The following is a 10,755-nucleotide window of genomic DNA, read 5'->3' as shown; positions in this document are numbered from 1 at the left end:
ACCACCCCAGAGCCCACCACACCCCCAACCACCCCAGAACCTACCAAATTCTTAATTCCTACAGAAACCACCTCACTTTCCATTACCTTAGAGCCCACAACAATTATCTCTGAACCTGTCAACCTCCTGAATGTCCACAGGGTGGTTCAAGCGAATTTGGATGGGGCCAGAAATGATCCTTTTCTTGACCCTGACTTTTGCTGCCTCCTCCCCCTGGGCTTCTATGTGTTGGGTCTCCTCTGGCTCCTGCTTGCCTCTGTGATCCTTATCTTGTTGCTCATCCAGCTGCAGCACGTGAGACCCCAGGCCTTTGGCCAGCCTCCAGTTGTGCACACTGCACAGCTAGAGCTGCAGAGAGGAAGGCAAGTGACCATGCCCCATGCCTGGCTCCTCTTTTGCGAGTCACTACCCACGGTCCGCTCCAGCCTCTTCCTGTGGGTACGGCCCAATGGCCACGTGGGGCCTTTGGTGGCAAGACGGCGGCCCTCAGCCCTGAGTCTGGGTCGTGGTCAAGACCTACTGGGTACAGTGGGTATTAGGTACTCTGGCCATAGCCTCTGAGGGTGGATGGCTTGGGGACCTTGAGAGAAGCTCTGAGGGGCTTTCCTATGGGAATCTAGCTGTGGGTGGGTGGGTAAGGAGCCAAGGGTCAAGGGGTTCTTATTTACTTTTTCTCCATCAGAAGCCTCCTTGTTAAACCAGACACATACAGACCAAACAAATCAGGAGGACATGGAGTTGAATGGACCATGGACTGTGTTGCATTGGGGTGGGGATGGGGGCTTCCTAGACCAAGTGGTTATTACCCTCACTTTTACAAAGAGTTTTAGTAAAAATAAAAAATAAATAGCATAGAACATGGCTCCCTCATGTTGCACATGTAGAATAAAACATAGAATGCTATTTATCAAGCTGTAATCACTGGTTGTCTCTGGTAGTGTAAATATGCGTGGTTTTTATTTTCCTCTGCTTAGCATTTTCTAATTGTACACCATCATGGTATATTATAATAAAAAAGAAAATTTTGTTTTCTTCTTAAGAGGTAGAGTGGCTGAGCACCTGTCACTAGACTTCTCAAGGCCCCAAATGCCCCCAACTACTCACTACTACTTACCCTATCAACCCCCAGCATTAGCCTGCATCTCCCCTGCCTGGGTTCCATCTTTCTCCCCCAACTACTGCCCTCTCCTCCCCTCCAGGGGTGATGCTCACCAGCCACCCCAAGCGCCCATTCCAGTTCAAGAGCCACACAAGGGGCAGTCACACAAGGGGCAGTCAGCAGGGGCCTGCTTCCATCTGCAGCTCCAGAAATGCAGCTTCCTTGTACCACTCAGGTGGGCTGGCCGTGTGCTCCATCTTGGCGAGTTTTACCTAAGGGTCTTAGGTTTCTGGTTCTTAAGGTAGGCTACAGGCAAATGGAAGCACTTATTCCCTGTGCCAGAGATTCTGCATACCCCTTACCACACTGGGCAGGCCTTTCTCTACTGCTGCTTTGTCTCCAGCCCAAGCAGGGTTTATGGCCCAGAGAATGGAATCAAGGCTAGGCCTTCCTGGCTCCATGAAGATTCCTATTCCAGAGGGTGCTCCATCTTCCTAACTTGAAAGTATGATCACAACTCTCCTGCTTTGAACTCTTCCCTGGGTACAGGCCAAAGTCTTCAGCTCAGCAATCAGGAACTTCCACGCAGACTCCATCTAATAGCTGAGCTTCTCATCTCTCCCGACACACTCCACCATCTACGCTCCAGCAATGGCACACTTCTCATTTTATCTGCTCCCCAACAGTTTCTCCTTTAAGCCTTTGCTCCCACTCTAGCCAGAGGGGCTGCCACTGCTTCCTCCTCCATTCCTAACCGGTCTAACTACCACTATCCAAGAGTACTTCTACTCCCTGGGCTGGGCCAGGTGCTCCAAGCTACCCTGTACCTAGCTACTGCTCCAGTTCCAGTTCCCAGTCACTTCTGCATCATCTTCCCTTTTGAACCTAGAACTCAAGCCAGGCTTGAGTCCAGGCTTCAAGTGTCTCATAGTGATCACTATGGCCCACCACAAAGTGTGCACGGAAGGAAGTGAGAAGGGAGGCAGGGGCAGGAGACAAGCAGGAACACCAGGCTGCTAAGCTCCACCTCTTCTGTCCACAAGAAGACTGCCAAGGAGGCAGCTCCCACCTGCTGCCTGCCTGTCCCCTGGCCTGGCACGAAGCCTTCAGGCTCCTGGTGTCCAGCTCTCCTCCCAGTTTGACCTTCTGATGCCCTTTCATGCTCCAAGAGGTTTTTAGGCTCCTTGAGGGCAGGGCCTGTAAACCATACATCTCCTAAACAAACAGCCAAGCTACTCACTACCTAGGAAGGGAACCAGATCAAGTCTCCAGCCATCCTCCTCCCTTTCCTCAAGCCTCCCAGCTTTGGAGGCCTGGTTCCTGTGCTCACCCTAAGCTCTCAGCCCCCACTGGCTCCAACCCTCAAAGGTCTGTTCCCCTCTCTTTACTTTCTCCCCCACTAGGCTGCAGAAGATCTCTGGTGGCGAAGTGCCTAAGCATTTGACTGATAACCAGAAAGCGGGCAGTTCAAACCCACCACCCACTCCTCGGAAGGAAAATTGGGTAACCTCCATCTGTAGAAATACTGCTTCAGAAACCCAAGGAGGGGTCGCCATGAGTCAAATCAACTTGATGGCAGTGAGTTTGGTTTTTTAGGCTGCAGAAGCAGGTACCAGACCCTAGAGACTTTTACAAGGGCTATATGAAATGACTTGAGCTCATCTATCACATTGTTGGCTAAGAAGCCAGAAAGCAACGTATAGAGCCTAGACTTTTAGGTTTCTTTACATCATCTATGACCTGGCTGATTCACACAGCATTTGCATAATACTAACTGTTTTCCTTTAGTAATTTTTCTGAAAAACTCTAATTCCTGTTCTCCAGAGACACCAGCTTCCCTGTCCAGTCTCCTCCCCTTGCTGGCTCCCACAACGCTCTAGATTTGGGGGTGGTGTCATCGATTAGATTTATTGATCAAGCCCTCAATGAGATGGAAGGAGGGAGTGCCATGTCCTCCCACCGCAGCCGCTTTTACCACTGTGAGTAGCTTCTGCTCTCCACTCAGACAGACCTCCACGTCTCCACTAAGAAGGGGGGCCTTCTGCTGTCCTGTGTGTCTGGAAACTAACACCCAAAAGGAGGCTAGGCATCCTCAGAAAGATCGTGAGGATCAGGACAACCAGGGCAGACTGGAGCAGGGGCGGAACAGACCAAAATCCTTTATGGCAAAGGAGGAGACCACACAACGTGGAAGGGAAATAAATAGAGGGGCCCAGGGCAGCAGAGTCCAGGCCCCCCGCGGCACACCGACTAAGCGAACGTTGACCCTCCACCCGCCTCAGCCACTGAGGAAGAGCCGCTTGTAAGCTTTGTTCATCTGCTCCAAGAAGATGAAGGTGAGGACGGTGTGGGGGCCCAGACGGGCATAGTACGGAGTGAAACCCTTCCACAGGCTGAAGAAACCCTCGTAGCGGATGACCTTCACCAGCACGTCCTAGACAGACAGGCAGGCAGGACATTGGGACCAGGACCTGGCCTCTACGGCCCTGTCCTGCTTTCCCTCAGTTACCCGTGCATCCCTCCCCAGGGTATCCAACCCTCCAGCCCACGGCCCTGGCCCTGCTTCCTCACCAGTCCGTTCTTATATTCTGGTTTCCCATCGATCATTCGCATGTTTTGGATCCTGGGAGTAAAAAGATGGGGATATGAGACACATAAAGGGGGCCCTCTCATCCCCTTCAAGCCCAGGCCTACACACTCACCGGGTCTTGACAATGTCCACGGGCATGGAGGCAGCGGTGGTGACCAGGCCGCTGATCATACTGGCACAGAAGTGACACAGGATATTGTCAGAGAAGTACCCTGAGGGAGTGGAGCAGGAAGTGGCACGTAGTCAGCTTGGAGCTGGCCCAGACAGGCTGGGAGCTAAGGGCCCAGCTCTGGGTCTCACCTGAGTCCAGCAAGAACTGCTTGGATTGGGAATAGGACGCGAGCTGGGCAGCGTTGACCACAACAGCCCGGGCCATGGTAGGGATGCAGCCCTGAGGTGGGGGAAAGCGGAGGAAGAGTCAGAAACGCCTGCGATCAGACTCCATTCCCTCAAGTCTCCAGGCCCTCCAGTCCACTCACCCTCCACAATGTGAGGACCCCCTCTTCCCGGGTGATTCGAATCAGAGCATTAAACACGTTTTTGTAGCCACGGCGCTGGTCAGGTGGAAGCCTGGTAGGAAGGCAGGAGGAGCCCAAACTTAGGATGGCCCACCCTATCCCACAGGAACAAAGAAAGGCGATCAGAACAAGGGAACGCTCTGCTCTACACCAGGCAGGAGAAAGTGGTCCTTTTCTTCTAGATTCCACAGAACGAGCCTGGGGGCAGGCTCAGGCCTAAAACTCACCGGCCATCAGCAGTCATGCGGATGAGAGCTACCTCGGCTGGTGTTCCCACAAAGGCACCAGTTGCACCTGCGGTCATGCCAATCACAGCTTTCAGCAGAAACCCAGGGGGTGTACCATCCGCCCCGGTCAGACGCTCAAAAAGCACGGTGTAGATGCCAAGGCGAGTGGTGGTATAGGTGGCCTGGCGCAGCAAGCCAGCTGACAGCCTGGGGGGGTGAGAGGTCAGTGCATCAGGCCAAGGTGTGGCGCTGCCAACTCCAGCCCCACGCCCCATCCTGTGGCCCTAGTACCCAGTGTAAATGCCCCTCAGTCCTTCTGCTCTCAGGATGCTGGTGAGGGCATGGAAGCTGGTTTTGTACTCCCGAGTCTTGGCCCCTTCCCCGCTCAGCTGCATCCGGTTCTTCACCAGGTCCAGAGGCTGCACAAAAACTGTAGCTCCCATCCTGGGGGAAAATAGGAGTGGAGTCAAAGGTCAGGTTTCACTTTGACTCCTCAAGTGGAATCAAAAGTCAGGATCTACCAATGCCCACCGGAGCCTGGCAACAAAGGGGTCATGAAGGGCAGGATCTGCCATGAGACTCACTAAGGGTCCAGGTGGTTGGTAAGCATGTGCGTAAATTTGTGTCTGAAAAATCCAGTGTTCCAAAGGGGCCATGCAATGAAAAGGCTCCATGCAGCTCCGTGGGGGTCAAGCAGTGACCGGGGAGTGCATTCGGGGACGCGGGCAAGGGGGCATGCATGATTGGGACTTCACGTAGTCCGGCTGCAACCATGTAGCGACCTGGGATCCCATATAGCCTGGTGAAGTCAAGCAACGGACTAAGAAACTCATGTGGCCCAGCAGAGATCGTGTAAAGACCATGCATGCAGCACAGAGAAGGGCCCTGTAATGGGTGAAGAAGTCCAGGCAGCTCATCACGAGCCTTCCACTACGCTGGGGAGCGTGCTGACCCGGTGCTGGCTCGGCTCATTGTAATAGACTCAAGGATGAACAAGGCCCAGTTTTGCACCCGTTCGTTCCTCCTCTTTTCCCATCCTTGGGGCCTGAGCTTACCCGGCCAGGCCCCCGAACAGGAACTTGACGGACTTAGGGGAGGTACGGGGCTTCCCGTCCATCCCGCCGGCCCCGGGACTCGCCGCCGCCGCCGCCATCACCACTCAATGCACCCTTGGTTCCCGGTCCCGTGCGCGCGCGGCCCCGCTCGCGCCCAAGGTGACACCGCGCGCGCAACAGGGGCCAGGACGCGCGCGCACGCCCCTCCGGCTCACAGGTCTGCCACCCGCTAGCTGCAAGTTGGCGCAGGCGCGCAGCGCAAAGGAGGCCGGGAATTAGGTGGAGTTTGAAGGAGGAGCTTGAAGGATGGGTGTGGAAAGAGGTGTGGCATACTGGGAAGCCAGCGTGGGGGCGCCGTTTTTACCGAATTAGAATCGCGGGAAATAAGAGAATTTGTTTGAAAGTCTCGCGAGAGCGAGTGAGTTAGGCCAGCCAAAGTTAGGCGGTCTCTCGCGATAGATACAGGAAGCCTTCAACTTGGGCGCGGCGGGAGGGGGTGTGTGTGAGAAATGTGGTGAGCATTCTCGCGACACTTGAAAGACCTCTGCGGCGGAGAAAGCCAGAGGGAGGAGAGGTTTGTAAATAGAATAGCTCCCGGATCCTAGAGAGTACAGGGTAAACGAACAGGTCGTTGTATGGGGCATCGGTGCTCCTTGTATCTCCACAGGCGTTGCCTTCACTTCTGACTTTTCTCTTAACCGGCCTTTTAGGATTGGAAGTCCTTCATCTTGCGCATCCAGTGCTTGAAGCGGCTGCCTTTCTTTACCGGAAACCCTTTTCCAGGGACTAGGAAGACGGCCCACCTGGCCGGAAGTCCCACCTCCTGGAGCTCCCCCCACCCTCCCCGAAGTTTTTGTCACCGGTGCTAGCTTCCGTCTCCTCTCCTCATTTTATCCCCCTAACTAGGAAAGGGTACATTTAGTGTTTTTCTTCCAACTCTCCAAAACGGGTTGAGGTCCCTTCTCTGGCGCCCCCATGTAGCTAGGAAGTGGAACCTGGGGGTAGTGGGACCCCTGGGATCCTGAAGGAGGCGAGGAGGACGCAGAACTCCGCTTCTGCTCCTGCTACCCAGGACGCCGCTCCTCAGCTTATCTCCTGCTGCCATGCACCCTGCGGCCTTCCCGCTTCCTGTGGTTGTGGCCACTGTGCTGTGGGGAGCGGCCCCCATCCGAGGGCTCATTAGAGCGGTGAGTCTGAGGGCGGATGGGGGAAGGGCGCTGAAGGGAGGGGTTGCAAGCAGAAGGAGAACATGGACTCTTTTGTCCGCAGACCTCGGACCACAACACCAGCATGGACTTTGCAGACCTCCCAGCTCTTTTTGGGGCTACCCTGAGCCAGGAGGGACTCCAGGTGATTTTCTTCCCTTTTCTTATTTCTCCAAGTCTTATCTTGGGCAAGCGTGGAGGAACCTTGCCGTAGGTGAAGCTGGAGATGGGAAAAGATTCAAGTTGGGAACTAAGTGTATGAGCACGTCAAGTGTGGAATTCAGAAAGCGAGTGAGAAGACCAAAGTGCTCACCCGAACTCCCAGCCCTGTGAGGGAGCCTGAAAATGGACTAAGATAAAAGGGACAGCAATGTGGTCCTTATCAGTAGAGTCTGTGGAGCCAGTTATTGCTGGTCTGGCCTTGGACAAGTTAATTATCTTTCAGAACCTTAGTTTTACTGTAAAGGGGGATAAAAAAAAAAACAGTGCCCTGGAGTAAATTCCAACTCAATAGTGACTTTATGGGTTATTGTAGAACTGCCCCATAGGGTTTTGAAGGCTGTAAATCTTTACAGAAGTAGACTGTGCTATCTTTTTCGGGGGGGGGGGAGGTTGTTGGATTCACAGCCCAGCGCTTTAACCACTGTGCTACCAGGCCTCCTCAAGTGAACTAATATAAATCATTTCAGGTTGTGAGGGTGAAGTTAGATAAACAATTTTGTAGTACTTCCTTAATGAAAATGTCAATGGCAAGAATTCAGTTGGTCATAAGTAATACAGTTGTGAGATGGGTTGGGAGAAATGGGAGTAAGGTGTGTGTTCTGGAACAGTGTTTATTGGAGAAGGGAATGTGAAGCAGAACTTGAGGGAAAGTGACATGGAGAGGTAGAATTATAATCAGTGGGAAACAGGAACCCAGAAACATGGATTCACTTGGAGTATGGGATGCTGGTTAGGCCATCTGGGACAAGGAGCAAGATGCTGGGAGGATGTGGTAAATAAAGGCTGTTTGCTGTAATTGCAAACTCAAGAGGGTAAGAGATTAGACTTCTGATTGGGCTGGGATGCCCAGACCCAGGAATGACAAGGGAAGTAGGTGTAGAAGATGTACAGCATGTGAGAACCAGTGTGTTTGGGGGCCCTGTGGGCATAGAACCTAGGGAACAGACCTCCAACTATTATTTGCTTCTCTCCTCCAGGGGTTCCTTGTGGAGGCTCACCCAGCTAATGCCTGCAGCCCTATTGCCCCACCACCCCCAGCCCCGGTCAATGGGTCAGTCTTTATTGCACTGCTTCGAAGATTCAACTGCAACTTTGACCTCAAGGTTGCTGAATGTGGAGTGGGAGCTGGGAAGCCGAGGGTAAAAAAAAAAAAGTCACCAGGAATGAAGGGAGGCAAAGCCCATAATGGCTTCTTATCCCCTGCCTTGTCAATAGGTCTTAAATGCTCAGAAGGCTGGGTATGGGGCAGCTGTGGTCCACAATGTGAATTCCAATGAACTTCTGAACATGGTGTGGAATAGTGGTAAGGCTGGGATGTCTGTCAGCTGGGTTTTCATTCAGACTGAGGGATGGTGGGAGGGCTGAAGGCTTAGGGAAAAGAAGCTGATCTCGGCATAACACCCTGATCCCTACAGAAGAAATCCAACAGCAGATCTGGATCCCGTCTGTGTTTATTGGGGAGAGGAGTTCTGAGTACCTGCGTGCCCTCTTCGTCTATGAGAAGGGGTAGGACTTGTGCCTCCCTTCCCAGCCTGTCTTTGGCAATTCCCTGCCAACCCAGATCCTAAGCTTTACTGTCCTAACCATTGAGCCTCAGGCTCTCACTACATTGCCTTGACTTTCTTCCCACCTTCATCCCCACCCATGGGCCTTGTCCAGAGCCAGTTACTTTGTCCTCCTTTATCCTATAGTCTTTTTTGCCCCTCTGACACTGGTCGTCTTTTCCCCAGGGCTCGGGTCCTGCTAGTCCCAGACAATAGCTTCCCCTTGGGCTATTATCTCATCCCTTTCACAGGAATTGTGGGACTGCTGGTTTTGGCTATGGGAGCAGTAATGGTGAGTAGCTCAGAGTATGATTAAGTGCAGCTGGGGACTGTAAGGCCAGCCTGGATCTGGAGTTGGGAGGTGACATGGTTGGTGTGTGCTAGATTGTCCAGTGTTGTTCCATAAGCCTGGTCCATCCACTCCCTAGATAGTTCGTTGTATCCAGCACCGGAAACGGCTCCAGCGGAACCGACTGACCAAAGAGCAGCTGAAACAGATTCCTACACATGACTACCAGAAGGGTGAGTGAAGTTGGGAGGAAGAGGGCCTTTCCTGCAGCTTACCTGGTTCTGAAAATGTTTGCGCCCCGAGATAAAAAGTAAAGTAAGATGGCAGAGAGGTATCTGTGAGCTCTTGAGATGCCACCTTTTCTTTTTTTACCCGCAAATACGAGAGAAGACAGGAGGATAGGAAAGAAAACAAAAATAATTAATACTTGGAGGAAAAGATGGAGGGACAGACTTGGCTTATTAGGGAGAAGATAGAAGAGAAAAATAGGGAGGAGAAGTGAAGAGGTTTCAGCCTAGGAAGGAACAGGTAAGGAGGGGCTGGGTTTTTAGGCCCTAGATCCTCTGGTGCCCATATAAGGCTAGAACAGAGGCCCTGCCCCTATTTCTACTCCTCCTACTTTGTCTCTCCACCCTCTACCCCCCCCCCAAAAAATTAACCACTTCCCTTCTTACCTCTCTTGGCTTGTGCTGTCATCTGTGTCTGTCCTGGCCTTACCCTACCCATCTTAGCTCTTATACTGGCTTTGTAGATGGGGAAACTTTGTAGGACTTGGCTCCACAGTAGGCCTCCTGTATGAATTGTCTTAGGCCCTGGAATGCTCAGTGAATGAGGCCACCCTTCTCTCCCTCCCCCAGGAGACGAGTATGATGTCTGTGCCATCTGCCTGGATGAGTATGAGGATGGGGACAAGCTGAGGGTACTCCCTTGTGCTCACGGTGAGGCCCTTGCCACCTGTGCCCATGTTCCTACCCACCCCCAGCAGGCATTAGTGTCTCACCTCATTCCTTTCCACAGCCTACCATAGCCGCTGCGTGGACCCCTGGCTCACTCAGACCCGGAAGACCTGCCCCATCTGCAAGCAGCCTGTCCATCGGGGTCCTGGCGAGGAGGATCAGGAAGAAGAAACTCAGGGGCAAGAGGGTGATGAGGAAGGGGAGCCAAGAGACCACCCTGCCTCAGAACGGACCCCCCTCCTGGGGTCAAGCCCCACTCTTCCCACCTCTTTTGGTTCCCTGGCCCCAGCCCCCTGCGTTTTTCCTGGGCCCTCAACGGATGCGACAGATGCCTTGTCCTCACCTCCTTCCTCTTCAGCTGCCATCCTGGTCTAAGACTCTCCCTTCCCACCCCCACCCTCTCCAGTGACCTATTTGCACACCCCCTCTCCCTCCAGTTTCCTGTGTTGGGGGTTTGGGGACATTTCAGCCCCAGGTTTTTCCCTCCCCCAACCCTATCCTTTTGAGGGGGTTGGGGAGAGGTGCAAAGGAACTGGGTCTTCACTTCTTAATAAAATTGTTTTTTTGGATTAAGGGTGAGATCAGCCTTATACAGTTGAACTTACCCTAACTTATCCTTAGGGTAATCACCCCCCTTTTGGTCTTAATTTTATTTTTTCTAATCGTGGTTGGCAGAGGGTGCTGGGAGAAACTAACCTGTAGTCATGGGGACAGCCCTAGTAGGCATTTACTGTGACTCAGAGAGGGGGAGCCCCACCCACACATGGGGGATGACTCAACTAGCCCTGCCTTACCCGCAGGCCTAAACCCATTCTCTGGTCTGGATGGCTCTATTCCATTATGCCCAATCCACCCAGCACACTTGAGGAGCCTAGACTGGCAGTGCCACGGGAGACTGGGCCCCCTGGCCAAATAGACCTGACACAGGTGCTTGGTCTTAAGACTCCAGGGCAAGAAACTCAAAATTATTTAATCCTATAGTGCCTCAGGGAGCTCTGGTAGCATAGTGGCTAAGACACTTGCCTGCTAACCAGACGGCTGGCGGTTCAA

The 10,755-nt window shown here is 53.0% G+C and overlaps 4 protein-coding genes across 4 annotated transcripts in view; 2 read left to right on the top strand and 2 right to left on the bottom strand.

The window, feature by feature from the left end:
- Window positions 1–561, top strand: part of GP1BA (glycoprotein Ib platelet subunit alpha) — a 2,017-nt gene extending 1,456 nt beyond the window's left edge. The window contains exon 2 of the mRNA XM_042780510.1: window positions 1–561. This exon is cut by the window's left edge and continues 1 nt beyond it. Within this exon, the coding sequence (XP_042636444.1) occupies window positions 1–561 (561 nt within the window).
- Window positions 562–3,377: 2,816 nt separating this feature from the next.
- SLC25A11 (solute carrier family 25 member 11) lies at window positions 3,378–5,587 on the bottom strand. Its single transcript, XM_007937536.2, has 8 exons — window positions 5,490–5,587; window positions 4,726–4,878; window positions 4,435–4,641; window positions 4,169–4,259; window positions 3,990–4,080; window positions 3,802–3,901; window positions 3,671–3,722; window positions 3,378–3,533 (listed from the first exon to the last, which is right to left on the bottom strand). The coding sequence occupies exons 1-8, from the start codon at window positions 5,585–5,587 to the stop codon at window positions 3,378–3,380; spliced, it is 948 nt and encodes a 315-aa protein (XP_007935727.1).
- A 1,005-nt stretch (window positions 5,588–6,592) lies between these two features.
- RNF167 (ring finger protein 167) lies at window positions 6,593–10,080 on the top strand. The gene is made up of 9 exons (XM_007937535.2): window positions 6,593–6,676; window positions 6,759–6,839; window positions 7,894–8,019; window positions 8,132–8,219; window positions 8,332–8,422; window positions 8,647–8,752; window positions 8,889–8,982; window positions 9,607–9,687; window positions 9,767–10,080. Exons 1-9 carry the CDS (start codon window positions 6,593–6,595, stop codon window positions 10,078–10,080), a joined length of 1,065 nt encoding a protein of 354 aa, XP_007935726.1.
- A 35-nt stretch (window positions 10,081–10,115) lies between these two features.
- The window catches only part of PFN1 (profilin 1), a 3,612-nt gene continuing 2,972 nt past the window's right edge, over window positions 10,116–10,755 (bottom strand). The window contains exon 4 of the mRNA XM_007937605.2: window positions 10,116–10,146. Coding sequence (XP_007935796.1) covers window positions 10,116–10,146 — 31 coding nt within the window. The remainder of the gene's footprint in view (window positions 10,147–10,755) is intronic.

The sequence above is a fragment of the Orycteropus afer genome, unplaced genomic scaffold (assembly GCF_000298275.1).
Source record: "Orycteropus afer afer isolate SDZICR_OR568_19922 unplaced genomic scaffold, OryAfe1.0 scaffold00042, whole genome shotgun sequence".
In the NCBI taxonomy this organism is placed as follows: Eukaryota; Metazoa; Chordata; class Mammalia; order Tubulidentata; family Orycteropodidae; genus Orycteropus; species Orycteropus afer.
The sequence above is the reverse complement of the archived record's forward strand: the minus strand, read 5'-3'. Positions and strand labels throughout refer to the sequence as shown.